The following is a 19,429-nucleotide window of genomic DNA, read 5'->3' as shown; positions in this document are numbered from 1 at the left end:
TGACTGGGGTAGAGATGCGGGACAAGAACCGAGAAGAAGAAGAAGGAGGACGAAGGGCCATCCGTGCCAGAGCCCCCAATTGAGTCGAGATTACTGGAGAATGCTCGGCCTCAACGGTTAACCCCTAACCCCCGAAATGCACAACGTTCGCCGCTCCCGAGATTATCGAAAAGGTTAACGAGTTTGAACGCATCTGCCCACTCGCCCATCTCAGATGATTTTCTAAGAACTCATCAGCCAAAATATATATAATTGTGTACATTACTCACAGTAGACACATCGAGAAAATGCTGTTTTTCTGATCTGCATTACAGCGCATTTGCCCGCCAACGACAATGCCGCCCACTCGGTACCTCTCTGACTCCTGATGCCTGATACCTGTGCTGTGACTGCCTATAATCTGCATAACTCGCAGAGAACTTCTGCTGAAGACGCGCGCGCGCGCAGCGATTTCCACAAGGTCACCCAAGGCCGATGCAGATGTAGGTGAGTTCCAGCGACCCGTGGTCTCCGGCGCGCATATCAACAGACTAAAATAAACACATCCTCTAGTGGGAATGACAACCCCCTCACACCTCATCGGCGAAGCGTACATTTCCACAAGCCTACATGCTCTGCAACCATCTCGTCCAACTTCACCCATACAGACTCGCACCTATGAAACTGCCAACAACATCCGCATAACAGAGATATATACCGAGCGTGCTCCCTCAGGTCAAGGCCCTGTGGGGGTCTGTGCAGAAATAGGTCATTTGTCACACATCAAGTCCTGGGGCAGGAGATGCATTATAGATGAGACCAAACAGCCTGTCTCAGTGAGCTCTACCCACTCCCTGAGACTGGAAATGGGGGGGGGGGGAGCTTGAGATAACAACCGCTACAATCAGTGTGTCGATGTTTAATATCAGCACCAATGAGGAACAATAAGGAGACGTGTGCGTTCATTCTCAAATCTCTTGGTTTTTTTTGCGTGTGATTATACTACAACATTAATAATGTGAGACATCGATGTGACACTAACACCCAAGATGATGTCTAAATCCATATTGTGTGATACATTTTTTCCCTCATTTTAGGCATTGGCCTTTGTGTGATTATGTAATCTACGCATTCAACACATGCACCTGACATAATAATAATAATAATAATAATAATATACAGTGGGCCGTGTAAATGTCCAGAAATGACCTTCACAGCGGCTCCGCATTCTAGGTATCGAACAAACGCCAGACTTATTCACGCCAGCTTTCTTAGAAATGCAGCACGCCAGACTACAGGACGGAATTTGAGAAGCTGCGCTACAAGGACAAATAATGTGAAATCAAGGAAGGAAAAAACTGAGGCATGAGTAAGGGGAGCGAGAGAGAGAGAGAGAGAGAGAGCGAGGGGCAAAGAGAAGGAGAAAGCATGGCTCCTGTCTTTTTCTGCACCCATCTGTTCGGAGTGCAGGTGGAGCTCTATTCACTCCGCTCTGCATGCGTATTGGGGGGCAGGAAGAAAGGGAGGGCAAAAGGAAGAGTGGAGAGATGGTGGGGGGTGGAGGGACGGGGGGCTTTCGGTGATCTCTCCTGAAGGGGATAATGGGAGAGGAGCGCATTGCAATGGCTGCCATGTAGTACCCTCCCTGCGCAATTAGCCAATCAGCGGCAAGCTCTGCCAGCCAGAAGGACACATAAAAGAAGAACATTGCAGCAGAGGCACAGAAGGAGCCTGCGAGGAGCTGGGAAATACACACACAACAGCAGATCCACAACACCCTCCCCTGGACACACCCTACTGGGGATCACTGCTTCTCTTTTTTTTTCTGAACCATCGCCCACGCCACACGGAGAGAAATCTCTCTCTCATCATCATCCTGAAGAAAACCCCCTTCTCCTCATTTTCACACTACTGAGGAAACCTACAATCGCACGGGCTGAGATTTCCTGGCGAAGACTGTCGTTTTTCCTTTTTCTTTTTTTTTTCTTTTCCTTTGGAAACTGACATTTGCAATTTCTCGAGCCACGCCACGGCGTGATATCTGCGAGTCGGCCCGAAGACCTGCAAATCGAAGGACCTAGATCACTATCATCTTTGTACATCAAGAATGGTTACTGTACGTATGCCTTCTCTCTCTTTTTTGTGGGGGGGTCTGTCTCATAAACAAACAATAACAGCACCACCAGAAAATCAATCTCAACAGCCTCACTACAATCTGTGGAAGACGGTCACATTGAGAAAGCGAATAGGGCTAGTTAGAAAACACGGGCTATTTACAAGCTTATCAAAAAGCGTTTGGTCAAAGCGCAAACACACTAATCGCGGATTCCGTAAACAAGATTAACGATTAGCCCAGGGTAGAAGTAACGTGATACAGGCATGCGCGAGCATCGCGACAGCCGAGCTCGCTTCGCTTTCTGAGGAGAATCAAAACATTGCTTTCTCCATGAGTCGTAACGCGTAATACCCTTCGCAACATACATTTATTTCTACATCCGTTAATTAAACGCATTCAAGCGATAATTAGCCATTATTAACCGAGCGCTGAGGAATTCCTCAGGAATAGCTGAGGTGCGGCGGAGGCAGAAGGGCGTGAGAGAGAGGGCAGATGCCTCGTTCAAGAAAGGATGCTCGAGACTGAATCTCTGAGACAAAACACGATGCCTCGGAGGCTGAGAGCCCATCGAGAGCAAAGGCAAAGAAAAGGGTCGAGTCACTCAGAGGGGGAGGGGGGGAGGGGAGATATTATGCATCCACTGGCTTGGATTGAATCCGGCAGGACAAAATTCCTAAGGCTTGCGATGCTACATTAGGAGACCGCGAGAGAGGAAACGGCGAAATGTCATGTGAGGAAACGGCTGAATGTCATCGATTCTCGAGTTTCGTTTTCTCTCCCAAAAAAATATGAAGACGCCGAGGGTGTAAATAAGCATTATGAGGGGAATACAAAGGCCTGCGGGGAACGCGTTTTGGGCGTGTCTTCTCGAAGAGAAGACAGCGGTGGCACGAGCTCGGAATCGCCATCTTCACGTTGATTTTCAGTGAAAACAATAACAAAGCAGCTCATTTACATACGAGCAGGTGTTTGAAACACATCCATGAATGATTGATTCAAATGGTCAGATTTATTTATGATGTTTAACTCTTCAGGCCTGCTCTACGTTTTGTCAGGTGTAATAGTCTGTGTTCTTGCCAGAGATGATACTACTAAACGCTAGATTCGTTACAACGGCGACTCAATTTGTAATTGTTCATTACAAATGACACTAAAACCATTGTCAGCTCCACAACGTTTGAGGTCAGAGGCCTGACAAATAGCCTACGAAGTAACCGTCGGATAGGAAGGACAGCCCGCCTGGTTTTATAGTGACCTCAAACAAAAGGCGATACGAAACGACGCGCTTCCCTTTGAATTCTCAATAGATGGAGCGATGAATGAACGACGGCCCCTTCGGCATGTTCCGCAGTCCTCCGTGAGCACGAGCCTCTACCGCAGTGCCAAGCACATAAAACCGTTGAGTCAGATAACCTTCTCCAGGCGCGTACACAATTCAAGGACAAGGACATCACAACGATACACAACACAACACAACCGTCTAACACGCGAGCTCCTCGCTTAACCGCTAATAAAGAGGAAAGAAAAAGACGGCGTTTAAAAAAAAAAAAAACGTTATGCTGGACGGTATTTAAACTGCACGGGCCGTTACGCACGTTATACGACCACCAGGCCTCGTCTATTGTGAACCGAAACGCTCATTATTTTGAACAGTTACAGTACAAAAACTGAGTTTATAGGCAACATGATGAATTTAACTGCTGAATATTACTACCAGCCCATTTAAGTACCGGTGTGTGGGTATAAGAAAAACAAAGAAAATATCATCTAACTAGAATAGAACATGTATAGCCATTTCTTGGATGACATTGTTGTTGTTTAAATGTATAGGCTATTTTTTTTTTATTGTTTTTGCTATATTATTATGATTAATAAATTGTCTTAGGATAGAGTAAAAGTGGAGGTTTTCAATGTTCATTGTTCCCGGAGAGTCCCGCAGCCTCTGGCCTCGACACAAAGCGCTACTGTTTACATTAATATTCATAGTGCTGCCATGGTCTCTGTAGAGGAGGAACGGGTGGCTCTTTTGTTCGCTTGTGTCAATACGTTTATTCAGCAAAAAGGAGCTCGGATTTGTGAATGCCCACAGAGCACACGCGCACTTGTCCAATCAAAGGACGAGAGGATAACGATTTTAAGCGATTCGTAGACGTGTTTATTTATAAAGATGACATCAAGAGCTTAATGTCCACTTGATAAAATGAAGCCCGCGGCACCGAGGACATGAAGGTAGAAGCTAGTTTGAAGGTAGTTGGCCATGTTGAGCCACTCCCGAATTCAGCACTCTGGATAGCGACCAAACACAGCGCCTTTTCCTTCCTCACGTTTTTGGCGTTCTTGCACAATGACAAATCGTTCAAAATAGTAAATAATTAGTAAAGAAAAACCAGGGAAAATACGAGAAATAATTGTGTATTCGCGCGATGGATTAATGATCTTTCGCGTTGCAAATTTCACGAGCGAAATTAACCCAATTCTCCGGCAAAAATAAAACAAAAAACAAAAGGAAGGGTTTATCCGTTCAGTTTTGACTTGTGTCCTGTTGTTTTACAGCTGCCACTGTGATCCCTTAAGCTGCAGTGAGAGTGTGGCTAATGCCTTTTGTTTAAGATAATCCTGTAATCTGTTACTGAAACGGCCTATTGGCAATCCAGCGTTCACATTTCAGTCAGGAGGCTCGTCCAGACACGCACCGCTTATGAATTGCAAACGGTAAAATCAAGGTCTGCATTAGGCATCAGAAAAGTCACGAACACAGATTCGTTTTTTTCCCAATCGCTGGCTGACCCGTGCGTGGCAGCCTGAAAATTAATGTTTGACATGATGCATACAGCTACAGATTAGATCAGCCTTATGCTTTATTTGTTTACCTCACCGGATCTTGTGCGAGACTGTGTTTATTTTAAGAAAATGGCTTCCTCGCTCACCGCACAGGGGCATTAAGGAAGTGACGTGAATAGTCTTCACAGTCAAATTGCTTATCGTCTCATGCTGCTTTCAGGCCTGTTTGTGTGTAACGTTCCCTGGCATGATGCGTTTATGACTGTGTAGATAGGCCTAATGGAAATGCATTTTAACTGAATATCATGATGTTATTATACACTCTAAAAAAAATAAAGGTTCTATAGGCTATGGCACCAAAAATGGTTCTTGGCTCGTAATCATAGGGGAACCTTTTTTAGTGCTATATAGCACCAATTTTGGTGCTTCAGCGGTTCTTCAGAGGTTCTTCACCGGTTCTTTGACTAAGGTGCTATATAGCACATCTGAAGAACCGCTGAAGAACCACTGAAGCACCAAAATTGGTGCTATATAGCACTAAAAAAGGTTCCCCTATGATTACGAGCCAAGAACCATTTTCGGTGCCATATAGAACCTTTTTTTTTTTTTTAGAGTGTATATTATGATGATATTATTAACAAATACGGCAGCAGTTAAACCAAGTGGCTTCTTTGTGCATTGTGACATTCAACAGGACATTTTTTTTTTGTGTGTGTGTGTGTGGAAAAAGTCGACTGAAATTTCCCCTTCTGTCTGACAAGGCTTGACGGTCATTTCAGCAGACTCTAATTACAGACTCACTAAGAGGAATCTTGGCAGTCATTTATCCTGATCAGTGCGCTGGTGGGAAGGTAATAGGTTTTGCGTATACAAGATGCAGGGCTCCTGTTTGCGTGCCGAGTCTGGGTCCTTGTGTAGGCGATGCTGATGCAGTGCATTAAATATTGAGGGAGAACTCTCCCAGAAATAGAAAAGTACAGGCTGGGACAGGAATGTCAAAGCTCGCTTCCATGGCCACGTTTTGTTTCGTAAGCCCTTATTTTTAATAGCGCAAAAAAAATCCAGGGACAGTTGAGAAGGTGTGCGACGCTTAAAGGAGCGCAGTGGAAGGAACTCCAGCAGTCTCTCGCCTGTCTCTGCGAGTCATGTATTTTGGGATGAAGCGCTCCTCCACCTCTACCTCTGCTGCGCTGGCGCCAGTATCTGGGCTGCAAGATAGTGTACGTGTCAGTTTGTGTGGCCGAAGAGCCGGCGCGTTGTGTAACTCGCTACATTCGTCGCTGAGGATGGGTGGCTTGCCACAGGGAGGTTTACTTCAGTTCACGAATCACATTTGCCCTGATCCTGTCACATTGTGTCAAGACTCGCTCTGTTTGTGTCAACGCTTAGACAGTGCCTGTTTGAGTAGGTTCACATTCTCAACCCGAGATATTTCCTCGGCTACACTGGCTGTGTCACGGCACAAAGCGAAAGATGCCATTTTATCACCGATTGATTGATCAAATGAACCTTTTTATTGGAAACTCCTGCCCGGGTGACAGCGAAATTGTCAGTTTTGCCTAGATCCATGTTTGGAGTGCTTTAATATCTCGCCTCTCGGAGCTTTCTCTTTGTCAGTGTCAATTTGCCTGAGATATAAATTCTGGCTGCCCCGAAAGCTTCTTTTATTAATGCGAGACAAAAAGTGATTTTAACCGAGCACTGGTTCTCGAGCATCACTCTCCCCAGGCGCGCGTGCAACATGCACACATATGTGCGAGGTTTGCTAAAAGTCAAGAAGCCAGCCAATAGCAACAGTCGTCAAGCTGCTGTTACCTGGGCAACCTGGTTAGAGGTAAGGCTCAAGGCAAGAATAAATCATTCCACTGAAGAGACAGAGAGCGTTAGAGAGAGATGAGAGAAAGAGGCAATGCTGAAGGGATAAGAAAAGAACAGGCTAGCCACGCTATTACGAATTCATCATTAATGCTTAATTAGATATCAAGCATTTCATTTATTTCCAATTGCATTCCTAAAATTATTGGAGTCATACACTCTCAGGGAAAAAAAGGGTGCATATTAGTACCTTTTGAAAAGGTACCGCCCCGGTGACAGCTTTTGGAGCTTTTTTTTTTTTCCTTAGAGTGTAAAAATATAGAGGGACACTTGTGGCATATGATTGCGCCTGTTGATTGTGGGGATTGTACAAAAATATCACGGATGCATTGTTAATTAAGTTGGAGAGACACCCTGTTCCACCCCAGGGGCCGTTCTGAGGGAAGAGTGCTTTCAGTCAACTTGGAATGACTAATACATGAACATATATTACACATGCCAATTTGTAAATCCTGGAGAGTACCAGCCTTGGGGAAATATTTTTTTTGGAAAAAAAAAAATCAACATAAAAAGTCACAAAAAAATAAAAAGGACTGATCGGTTACGGTACAATGCAGAGCATTCCAGTCGTGCGTTGTGACAGAAAGGGACCGTTAAAGACAGAAGTAGCGTCTACAACCTGCATACATCTGTTCTTTGAAAATCCCCTATAGGCCAAATTAAGCATCATGCTGTGCTCCTCAGCAACACAGATGAACCGAAGACCCAGACACACACACACACACACACACACACTCTCTCTCACGCTTTTCACGTAAACAAGGTGCCAACGCCATCTTGAGCTTTTGAAATGATAAAAAAACTCACTTTACTGTTAGCAAAGTTGAAATGACATCTATTTACGTGCATTTTCATGCCCACGCCGTCATCCTCTCAGAGGCTAGTGATGTAACGCTGTTTGACCCTGGATAGCATAAAGGGGGGCTGGGAAAGAGCGAAAGGACTGTGACATCTGCAGGCCCAGGGGCTGATGGAGAGAGTGGATGTGAGGGAGGAGGTCATAGGAGGAGGGGAGGTGGGATATTGTTCTCCTCCCAGCACTCTACCCCTCAGACGCTTAGATTTTTGAAACCTCTCAACGAGGACGCCCCTCAAATTATATGTTTTCACCCAAGCTGCACCGTCTTAGGGTGTAATTTTTCATTTTTCCACCTGCAGATAATTAGCACCATGGAAACTCAGGTGTCCAATGGTCCAAGCGGAACCAGCCTGCCAAACGGCCCCGTCATTAGCACTAACGGTGCCACGGACGACAGCAAAACCAACCTGATTGTCAACTACCTGCCTCAGAACATGACCCAGGAGGAGTTCAAGAGCCTGTTCGGCAGTATTGGAGAAATCGAGTCCTGCAAATTAGTCAGAGACAAGATCACAGGTAACCGTGCGGCGCATCTTGATTCGGCAGGGAACGCTCGCATTTAAGCGTCGTTTTTCATGTGCATTCTTGTTTGTCTTATTGCAGGCCAGAGTTTGGGCTACGGCTTCGTAAACTACGTGGATCCCAATGATGCCGACAAGGCCATCAACACGCTCAACGGTCTCAAACTGCAGACCAAAACAATCAAAGTAAGAGACCGAGCCCAATCTCCTCGATCACTCGACGGGGAGGTACATAGGGAATGCAGCAGAGCCCAAGACAGACGTGGCAGCAGGAGGGGAGGAGAAAGGGAGGGGCAGGGGGAGGAATCGTGGCAGGGACAAAAGGAGCAAAAGAAAAGAGAAAGTGGAGGTCAGAAAGCAAAGGGTTGTGTACAGAGGTGATTGTGATGGAAATGTAATTAGGCAGACGCAATGTGAGGCTTGGAGGTCAGCACGGAGAGCCCCATCTGCCTCCAATCTTGGCTAATTAGGGCCTTCTTTGTCCCCGATTCAGCTGGGTTTTCGGGTGGGGAAAGGTCTGCTTGGGCTTCTGAAAGCGAGAGATTAAACAGTCGGTCCGCTTCTCCACCTGATCACCACACATCAAAGATCGCACCAAGAATCAGCAGTTAAGCAGCGTCCGCTGACTTATAGATGTAAATCTTATGATACAGCCATACATACAGAGTAGTTTCATTCCTTATAGTGTTATCATTCGAAACCATAACACACTGTTATTCGGTGAATAATGACTGCAGGCCATTATTGGCGTAGTTATTTAAACCGTTTGCCGTTGTCCTAATCGTCTTGTTTGTTCAGTGCATTCATCCAGCATCGCCACTCTGACATTCAACGTTCGCGTGCCCACTGCCCTCAAATCCTTAAGCTGGGCAAATGTCATATTTTGTCATGTCAATATGGCATTGTTAGAAAGGTAGAGAGCTGATAGCGAGGATGGGAGGGAGGGTGACGGGGCGCTGTAGCAAAGGCTAGGAGGGAGGCGAATGCCAATGACAGGATTAGGGGCCATATGGGCTGCAGGCACCATCTGTACTGTGGGAGAGAGAGAGAGGGAGAGGGTTAATTATGGGGCAGCATCCCATCCCTCCAATAGATCTCCCCCTCCAGTCTCTGCTGTACACTCACCCACTCACTGCACAATTACACCCCTACCTCAACAATACCGCTGCTTAGTCATACTGGCCTGCAAGACTGCAAAACACGCATATGGTGGAAAAACACATCATTCTGCCAAGGTCTGATGGCGAAACATGCAATAACTTGACTGGGCGTTGTACAATGTCTTGAACACGTTTAAAATAGACTCCTATTTATTATAAAACAAGTTTGCTTAACATGTTTTGCTGTAATCACACTTAAAGGTCAACAGATTTTTGGAATGAAATGCTTTGTTTGAGCACACTATTGAAGAAAATGGTTATAAATTAATAAATTATATCAGTAAATAAGTAAAAAAGCATTGGTAACAGGATTATAAGGCAATATAAATGTTAAGAAAAATAGTAAATAAAGATATTATATGTATTTTATATTATATCATATATCAATATAAAGTTAATTGAGTTAGATTAAATAAATACAAATTTATAAATAACTAATATGGCAATATACATTTTTAGAAAATACTTTTATATAAAAATATATAAATGTTAAGAAAAATAGTAAAAAAATATATATTATACTATATGTATTTTATATTATATCATATATATATATCAATAGTTAATCGAGTTTGATTAAATAAATAAAAAATAATAAATAATATGGCAATATACATTTTTAGAAAATAAATGTATATAAAAATATATGTTAAGAAAAATAGTTTAAAAAAATATATGTATTTTATATTATATCATATATCAATATAAAGTTAATTGAGTTAGATTAAATCAATAAATATAAATTAGTAAATAACTAATATAACTAATATGGCAATATATATTTTTAGAAAAGTAATAAAATATATATATAAAATATATAAATGATAAGAAAAATAGTTAAAAAAGATATAGTATATTATTTTATATTATATCATATATCATTATAAAGTTAATTGAGTTAGATTAAATAAATAAAATTTATAAACAACTAATATGGCAATATACATTTTTAGAAAATAAATTTATATAAAAATATATAAATGTCAAGAAAAATAGTAAAACAATATATTATATTATATGTATTATATAATTGATCACATATCAACATAAAGTTAACTGAGTTAAGATTAAATAAATAAATATAAATTAGTAAATAACTAATATGAGTAATAATACTAATAAAGTAATATGGCAATATATAGTTTTAGAAAAGTAATACAAAATTATTATATTATATGTAAAGAAAAAAAATTATAGATTAAAGATATAAGTTATGGTTAAAAACTAAAAAGACAATATAGAAACATAAATAAAACACAAAAGTAGAAATAAATAAATAAATAAATGTTGTAATGAGTATATAAACAATATTTGTTTAAATAGAGTTAAGGTAGTACAGTTTTTGTATAAGACTAATATAAGTAACATGTCCACATATAAATGAGAAGTATATGTGTGTGTGTGCGTGTGCGTTATACTGTTGAATGGAAACAATTGCACAAGAGCATTCAACAGTTTTCGGAAAGTGAGGATGCTGCTTTTCCATTAGCATGAATTGGTATTGAGCTTTTTATTTGATTTGCTTCTTTTTTTTCTCTCATTGGGTATTTTGTGAGGGCGTGTGTTAGGGAGTTGTCAGGGATGCTGGACATCTTGTAATCTGTTTACTTGGTTCGCCGGTTGCCAGAGGAGCAGTTTCCCCTTGAGAGAGAAGACAAAGGAGAGATGGAGAAGAAGGAGGGGGCCAATCTCTTTATCTCAAAAAACCACATGCGCGCACACACTGACACCATCAATCTAAGTCACCCCCTTTCAACCAGAAACTCATAAATATACATATTTTATGAGAAAAATCTGTTCGCATCTCAAATACGACTAAGACGGCTCGGTGGGGGATTTTTAGGAAATATAGATGGGAATATAAAAATGAGATGAATATTTGAACGTCAAAACAAATGCCTAATTGGACTTGATATTACACGACACATCCCAAAGCGGAACAGGGTCTAAATGCTGCGGTCTTGTGGAAAATCACCAGCTAGAATAACAGCCCATGATATCAAATTTTCCTCACGACTCCCTGAGGGAGCTGGTCTCAAATCAGCGCAGAGGGTGTCGATGTGTCTTGGTGGAGTGTGAATGTCAGAGTGGGTTCGTGTTTCTGCTGTCAGGAGCACTGTGAAGCTGAAGTAGCGTTTAATAAGGGAACCGGGTTTGGTTCGAGTGATGTGTGCGCATAAGAGACGTGGATTTCAAGGAAGGGGGGGATGAGAGAGAGTGGGCGGATGTCTCGCCTTTGAGCGTGGCACTGCTGTGACATATCTGCTTCGACTACACTTGAAAGTTTGCACTGCCGGGAGTTTTAGGGCTGTCACAGCTGTCTTGATGCATGCTTCTTAATAATATTAGAAATCCTAAACCGCAGCTCCTTGTTTTGTGTGTGTGCGCGTGCGATGTAGGTGTCCTACGCCAGACCCAGCTCAGCTTCTATACGCGATGCCAACCTGTACGTGAGCGGGCTGCCCAAAACCATGAGTCAGAAAGACATGGAGCAGTTGTTTTCCCAGTATGGAAGAATCATCACTTCACGCATCCTGGTAGACCAGGTCACAGGTAAACGTTACCTCACTTCCACAAACGGCGCACGCACCCTAGGGGAGGATTACAAATCTAATTAAAGCTCTGGATGTGACGCAAAAAAAAGAGAGGCTATGCTTCACAGTCAACATGAACTCAAAATTGACCCCATTTACATTTTGAATGCATGTTCCTGGCAGTGTTCATTTAGTATCATTGAGGTTTTTAATAATATGTCGAATTCTATTTTTTGTTTTCATTTATAGTTAAAGTTGTAGAGATTTTGTCCTTTTTTTAAGGTCTATATAGTTTTTATTTTCAGCTATTGTAGTACATTATGTTAAACAAAAATACAAGAGAGAAAGGTTTCTTTGGAAACTAGCTGGAAATAACATTGTATTCCAGTTAACTTCATGAGCAAAACCTCAAATGGATCAAATAAAACTAGATAGATAGATACACTCTAAAAAAAAAAGGTTCTATATGGCACCAAAAATGGTTCTTGGCCAATTTTGGTGCTTCAGTGGTTCTTCAGCGGTTCTTTGACTAAGGTGCTGTAAAGCACCTCTGAAGAACCGCTGAAAAACCGCTGAAGAACCACTGAAGCACCAAAATTGGTGCTATATAGCACTAAAAAAGGTTCCCCTACACTCAAAAAAAAAAGGCCAAGAACCATTTTTGGTGCCATATAGAACCTTTTTTTAGATAGATAGATAGATAGATAGATAGATAGATAGATAGATAGATAGATAGATAGATAGATAGATAGATAGATAGATAGATAGATAGATAGATAGATAGATAGATAGATAGATAGATACACTCTAAAAAAAGGCTCGTAATCATAGGGGAACCTTTTATAGTGCTATATAGCACCAATTTTGGTGCTTCAGCGGTTCTTCAGAGGTGCTATATAGCATCTTAGTCAAAGAACCGGTGAAGAACCTCTGAAGAACCGCTGAAGAACCACTGAAGCACCAAAATTGGTGCTATATAGCACTAAAAAAGGTTCCCCTATGATTACGAGCCAAGAACCATTTTTGGTGCAATATAGAACCTTTTTTTTTTTTAGAGTGTAGATAGGTGCTCAATATTCCAAAAAAAAGGGAAGTGTTTTTTTATTTGTTATGGACAATACACAATGTTAGCCAAAAGCCAATGGAAGTCCCGCCCATATTGTTCCTCTTTAAATTTCACTCACAAGTTTTGCATGTGTACGTTAACATTTTTCTTTGTCTGCTTTATAAAGTAGATCATAAAGTAGGCTACTATAGTAAAATAAAGTCTGGTTTAGCCCTGTGTCCACGTGACTCACTCATCTGCCATTTATTAAATTCACGGTGCTTACATTACTTCGCTTTCTGTCCGGAGCAGGTATATCGCGCGGGGTAGGTTTCATTCGGTTCGACAAGCGAAACGAGGCAGAGGAGGCCATCAAAGGCCTGAACGGTCAGAAGCCACTGGGTGCCGCCGAGCCCATCACCGTGAAGTTCGCCAACAACCCCAGTCAGAAGACGGGACAGGCCCTGCTTACCCAGCTTTACCAGACAGCTGCTCGCCGCTACACCGGCCCTCTGCACCACCAGACCCAGCGCTTCAGGTACTGCCCCCGACCACAGCCCTCACCCCTACCGCTCCTTGCTCTTCCTCTGCCGGTTGTCCTTTAAACCGCAGCACGTTCACGCCATCAGGGGGATTGACAAATCACAATGGGTCTAACTGAGGCAGCGTGTCAATTTGTAAAAGAACTGCCCTTGTTTAAGAGATAAAACACAGTGTGCGTGAATCAGTCATGGCACGGATGCATTCATCGCAGTACTCCCGATCCATCGCCTGAGGGCTCTGTAAGCACTGCGTCAGTGCGATGGATGGGCGAGCCGCTCGCACCTGCTGATTGGTGGAAGCGGTGCTCGGTAAAGCGCTCCCCCTGGTGGCTGAAGTGGCTCCATGAAAACGCTTTGCTCTGGTTTGTTGGATCTTGCAACTAATATCTTCACCTCCGTCACTCTCCCTCTTGCATTGCAGACTCGACAATTTACTAAACGCCAGCTACGGAGTCAAGAGGTAATTTCAAAAAAAGGTGTCCTTTCAAAAGCATCCATGCCTAAACAAGCTCAAACAAAGTGCCCGGAATACCACCTGCTGATTTAAGCATTGGCATTAGACATTTGATTTGAGAAAACAACACCGTTTCACTAGACTAGATTGGCTTAGCTGATATCACAGCAGCAGGACATTCTGGCATGGCTTTGTTGAACCTTTTTGTTCTTTTGGTTGATTCCTCGATCGAACTGTATTTCTGTATTGAACTAACATTATGATTTTTTTCAGTTTTGGTTGCTTTAATGTTCTTTTTTTCCACCAGCATGGACATGCAAGATTCCGTTTGCGTCTCCTCTGTTAGTTCCAATTTTCTGTTGATTTGTTTCTGATTTGCCTTCATCCCTCTCTAGGTTTCTGTTTTTGCTAAGTATCGTGATTTTGTTGAACATTGTGAATTCTGTGTCCTATTTCTAACAGGGAATATGACTAGTTTGGTTTGGACACCCAGAAATCAATATGACTAGTTGATACGATAGCCGGCCATTTTTTTAATTTATTTTTTAACATGCTTAAGGCTGTGGAGATCGAGTGTCCGTTCCTCAAAGAGACAAAAATGGTAATGAGAAGCACGCTGTGCTGAACTTCAGAATGACACCCATGGTAGCTCTCCTTCTTTCCTCCCCAGATTCTCCCCAATAACCATTGACAGCATGACCAGTCTAGCCGGCGTCAACCTGACCGGGCCCACTGGAGCCGGCTGGTGCATCTTCGTCTACAACCTGTCCCCGGAAGCTGACGAAAGCGTCCTGTGGCAGCTCTTCGGGCCGTTCGGCGCCGTCACAAACGTCAAGGTCATCCGTGACTTCACCACCAACAAATGTAAGGGCTTTGGCTTTGTCACCATGACCAACTACGACGAGGCAGCCATGGCCATCGCCAGCCTGAACGGCTACCGCTTGGGCGACCGTGTCCTGCAGGTCTCCTTCAAGACCAGCAAGCAGCACAAGGCTTGAAGGAAGGCCTAGTCACTACTGCTCTTTAACATGCAGGGGGAGCTACTGAGCTCCCTGTACATTCACTCTACATGGGCCTGGACTGAGTCTCTCTCTAACACACATTTGACACGCACACACGTTTAGTTGTTTCGAACAAAAATACACGAGTAGAGTTGTTTTTTTTCTTTTCTCTTAACACAACATGCTAGTCCTTCCCAATGTTTGCCTGTATTGAATTAGCAGAGGTGCGAGGCAAGGCTGGGGAAATCCACGAGGAGGGACAGTCTAATGAATGTGACAGAGAATGTCTGCAGAGATTTAATTTAATTCAGGCAAAGTAAGAACTGATCAAAGAAGAAGAAAAAAAAGTAAATCAAATATGTGCAATTTACCCAAAATATTGCCCCGGTAACTCTCCTGTCTGGCTTCAGAGGATGTAGTCACTTTTTTACACTTGGGCATTTTGAATCAGTGAATTTTTTTTAGAGAAAAATGATTAAAAACAGTGTTCTCATATATATTATGATATAACTATATATTCAACATTTAAGGTGGTTATAATAGCCAAAAATGTACGCATTTTCTAGAACTTTGAATACGGTTTCCTGGCTCTACATTAGGTTGCAACCTTGCCTTATGGCACCAAACACACACCTTACTCGAGGTCCAACCCAACAGCAACTGAACAAACTGTGTGGATGGTAGTCACAAATCGAGAGGTCACCCGGGGGTCATCACAATCACCTCAGCACGCCGAAAGACAACTTTCATCACAGAGACACTCGCACACACACACACACACACACACACACGCACATGCGTACCTCCACCGGAGGGCATAGCAAACTTCACAAAACATGGCGACCTATAGAATCTCCTTCCACTCTGAGTTTTATCGTTAGAATTTAGAATTGATTCCACCACATGCAGTTGTCTGTGTAACTAGGGGCATTTCGACAGTGTTCCCATGGCGATAGCATTTGGAATTCGTTTACCGATTATGAAGTCCAACCGCGAAATCCAAAACTGTATTAAGATCATTTTAAACAGGTTTGAATGGCTTGGGAGTAGGAAAGGCTCTGCGTCAGCGTAAATGTGAGCTGTTATGGAGGTCAGGGGCCACTGGGATTGGTCGCCCTTGCTCTTCATAAGCTCTCAGATACATTTTAGCTCCGGAATCACATTTATAATTCGCTTTCCCCGAACCGGTTTTAGCAGCCCCTGCATATCTAAAGCTACATATCAAACGTAAAAATCCAATTTCGTGTCCTCAAGGGCCTTTTAAGCAAGTCTCAGCCACATGAGCAACGAAATCTTTTCTCAAAATACTCATCTTGTGAATGAAAAATTCCCTAGATACAGTAACGACAATGCCCAAGCTGTCCACAGCCCTGTGATAAAACAAACTAAACCGTTCCATGGGGAGAGACATTGCTGTAAAAATCGCAAAACTTCACATTATATGAAGAAAAGAACTGAAAGATGTAAATGTGTGTTCAAATCAAGTGACATTTTGCTTTTCTAAATAACGCTGTGTTAGCCAAAGAGGACAATGATCTCTTTGAAAGGATTACATTAGAGATTAATATATTTTTATATCTACGGAAGAAAAAAAAACACAAGACCTTGTGCGACATTTTTACAGATTCTTAAATCGTGGAAATCTTTGGACACACCGCATGGCTTTTATTTTCAGAGTTTTCGACTTTGGGGAGAGCGGGCCAGTCTGCGGTGTAAAGGGAGGGGATCGGAGGGTTGGGAACTAAGACTTACATGCAGTGAAACCATTTCATTTTCAAAAATACAAAACAAAAAAAGAGAAACATATGAAACATTACAAAAAAAACAACAAAAGAATCAGCAGACAGGTAAATGTACGCATTACGCAGGAAAAACAAGACGCTACGGTTTCTCTAAAGTGAAAAATGTTGCTTCAATGACGGTGCAGTGAAGCGCTAAATGGCGTCACATCGAACACCCAGAGCATTTCATTTCGTATCGGCAAAAAGACGAAAAAGAAGAATCACCTTAACGCTTCAGCATTTTCGGTGCACCCAATAGTTAAAAAAAATTGACAATACAATGTAGCTGCACTTATCAATGTAATCACAATAATCCATAGTGAATTATATTCGCCAGTATGTCACCACACAAGGCAAATGTCATATCATTTTACTGTCTAGATTAGTTTTTCTTGTTTATTTAATTTCCGCTACACATATCTTCTGTATTCCACCAATCACCTGAGTTTGCTCCTTTGCACAAGCACTAACCAACCAAGGGATCTTAGCTTTGTCACTGATGAAGGGAAAAAATTTCGCAAGAGTGTGACCGCACACACAAACACAAACACACGTACACTTACACACACACACATTATAACATATCAAAGTGTCTCTAAGCTCTTTCCATTCCCATTGTATAAAAACTGTGATACACCTTGAACCCCTCTCAGCTTACAACGCCACATTAACATCGCAACAATTTTTCTTTCGCCAACGCTAACGCAACTCATCGGTGGTGTGCCCTAGAGGGGACAAAAATCTGAAAATGTAAAGATCCGTCCACCCTCTAAAATGGTAGATGCAGTGACCAGGGCAACCCAGTAGTGCGCCTGGCGACCGAAGGGAGGGGCGGGGGGGTCTTTAGTGTCGTCCTTCTGGCTGAGTGTCCCAACGAACCCTTTAGCAACACCACTTCCCCCATTCCCTCAGAGAGCCAAGGACAATGGCAGGAAACAAACATACTGCACCGCTTGAGCAACTACAATAATAATCATTTAAAAAAAAAGACAAAAAAACTTTCCTATGGAACAGTAAGTGCAATGTGCTTCGTTTTTATATTGACTGAGAACAAAAGATATATATATTTTTTAAAAAAGAAATTAAACGTCACACTGAAATGGTTTGCAGAATAGTGAAAGGATCAAATGTAACGAACAACAACAAAATGAAAAAAAAGTGTTAACTAACAGATTCACTAGAAGAATCAAACAAGCACCAAGAGCTCTGGTCTCGAAAAATGTCCATTATCCCTTCCTCCGCCCCCTTATTAGTGCTCTGACCATTGCAAGCTAAAACAAACAGCCGTCTATGGTACCGAAAAGAGCAATTCTAAAAGACCGTGAAAGGAATACCGTCTAAAATATCATCGGTTTTAGCCCATGTTGATTTCAGGATATCATTTTTCCTGTAATTTCTTGATTTTTTTTCCTTTACATATCAGAATCACACGTTAACTTAGCGTATTTGTGTTGTTGATGTTGCCATAGAGGACACACACGTGGGTCGAATATTTCGTTTTGTTTCCTTTTATTGGGTACGATTTCTTATATTTGTTTCCATTATTTATAATTAGTTGCCGTTCTTACAGTGTATGCAGGTTTTAGAATTAGTTAGAATTATTTCTTTTCAATCAAAATGTGTTTAATTGTGTTTGTAAAAGTCTGTGGTAGCTTTTGTTGCAACATAAATAATTTAAACTGAAAAAAAATTCAATATAGCGCCAATGAACTTGTATTATTTGGGCGACTTTAAGCTTGTAGTTTTAACTTATTGTTAACTTAAAAACTATTTATTATCATTATTATGATTATTATGATTATTGCCTCGTATGAAAGTATGTTTTGTGTATATTTATGGTTTATTTCATTATATTTGCAAGTTTAAATACTTTTCATTTTTGCCAAAATGTGGTTACACCTTTTTGTTTTTCTTTAAAGGGAACAAATAGATTTAAAAAAAGAAAAAAAAAAAAAAACAAAAACAAAAAAAAAATACTGCTTTAGAATTACAATTTGGGAAAAGTTCTCCATAGGCAAAGAATGCACTGCTATATTAAACTAATTGAAGTGTATAAACATACATGCTGTGTGCTAGATGTTATGCCTTTAATGCCTGTGTTTTGTTTGTCTTGTTAAATGAAAACGTTTTTTGATTATTTAATCTAATCACAGTCTTGTTTTTCCAGCCACGTTCAGAACCCCATAGTGAATCAGGGCCCAGGGCGATGCCTGGGGCGGTGGGGGGTCGGGCCGAGGCGCGGTCCGCTCTACGGTCTGGTCCCGCAGCCAGGCCTTAGGCTCAGTGTCCCTCGCCAAGCACCCCTCGCTCCGCTGCCATACAGAGCTGTCTCAGAAATAGAGTCGTTTGGGGGGCTCGACGATTAGCCTGGAGAAAGCGCAGCGGGGGAGACGGGACAGGCGAGGCACTGGGCTAGATAAAGGGGTCAGTGGTCACTCTGTTTCTCAACCAGTTGTATTTTGTGTCAGTTAATTTAGGAGGGACACAGAGTTACTTAGCAACGTTCTTCTGAAACCATTTTCCAGGAATAACAGAAAAATAACAGAATAAAACAAACAAACAACAACAATAAAAAAAAAACGATCAAAAGCAGAACTCCTGATCTCAGTGTCTGTGTGTCACGAATAAAAATCTCATACTTCCAAACATGAACAAACGAACAAAGACAAACACACAACAAAGGGGAAAAAAATAAATAAACCTTTCAGTTTAGTTTAGGATATTTATTACTGGGATTTCAGCTGAAGACGCTTGAGGACTTTTTCATGGAATTGTTTAATT

The 19,429-nt window shown here is 41.9% G+C and overlaps 1 protein-coding gene across 5 annotated transcripts; it reads left to right on the top strand.

Annotated features, from left to right (window-relative positions):
- The first annotated feature begins 1,685 nt into the window (after positions 1-1,685).
- Positions 1,686-16,643, top strand: elavl3 (ELAV like neuron-specific RNA binding protein 3). Of its 5 annotated transcripts, none has more exons than XM_079820900.1 (7): positions 1,686-2,095; positions 7,910-8,126; positions 8,214-8,317; positions 11,691-11,844; positions 13,180-13,408; positions 13,834-13,872; positions 14,537-16,643. In XM_079820900.1, exons 1-7 carry the CDS (start codon positions 2,087-2,089, stop codon positions 14,862-14,864), a joined length of 1,080 nt encoding a protein of 359 aa, XP_079677026.1. In that variant the 5' UTR covers positions 1,686-2,086; the 3' UTR covers positions 14,865-16,643. The 5 variants fall into 5 exon arrangements, with proteins under 5 accessions (XP_079677026.1, XP_079677025.1, XP_079677028.1 ...); XM_079820899.1 differs by having other exon boundaries at positions 1,700-2,095; positions 14,516-16,643; XM_079820901.1 differs by having other exon boundaries at positions 2,044-2,095; positions 13,183-13,408; positions 14,537-16,637.
- The last annotated feature ends 2,786 nt before the right edge of the window (positions 16,644-19,429 follow it).

The sequence above is a fragment of the Gobio gobio genome, assembly GCF_949357685.1.
Source record: "Gobio gobio genome assembly, chromosome: 1".
In the NCBI taxonomy this organism is placed as follows: Eukaryota; Metazoa; Chordata; class Actinopteri; order Cypriniformes; family Gobionidae; genus Gobio; species Gobio gobio.
The sequence above is the reverse complement of the archived record's forward strand: the minus strand, read 5'-3'. Positions and strand labels throughout refer to the sequence as shown.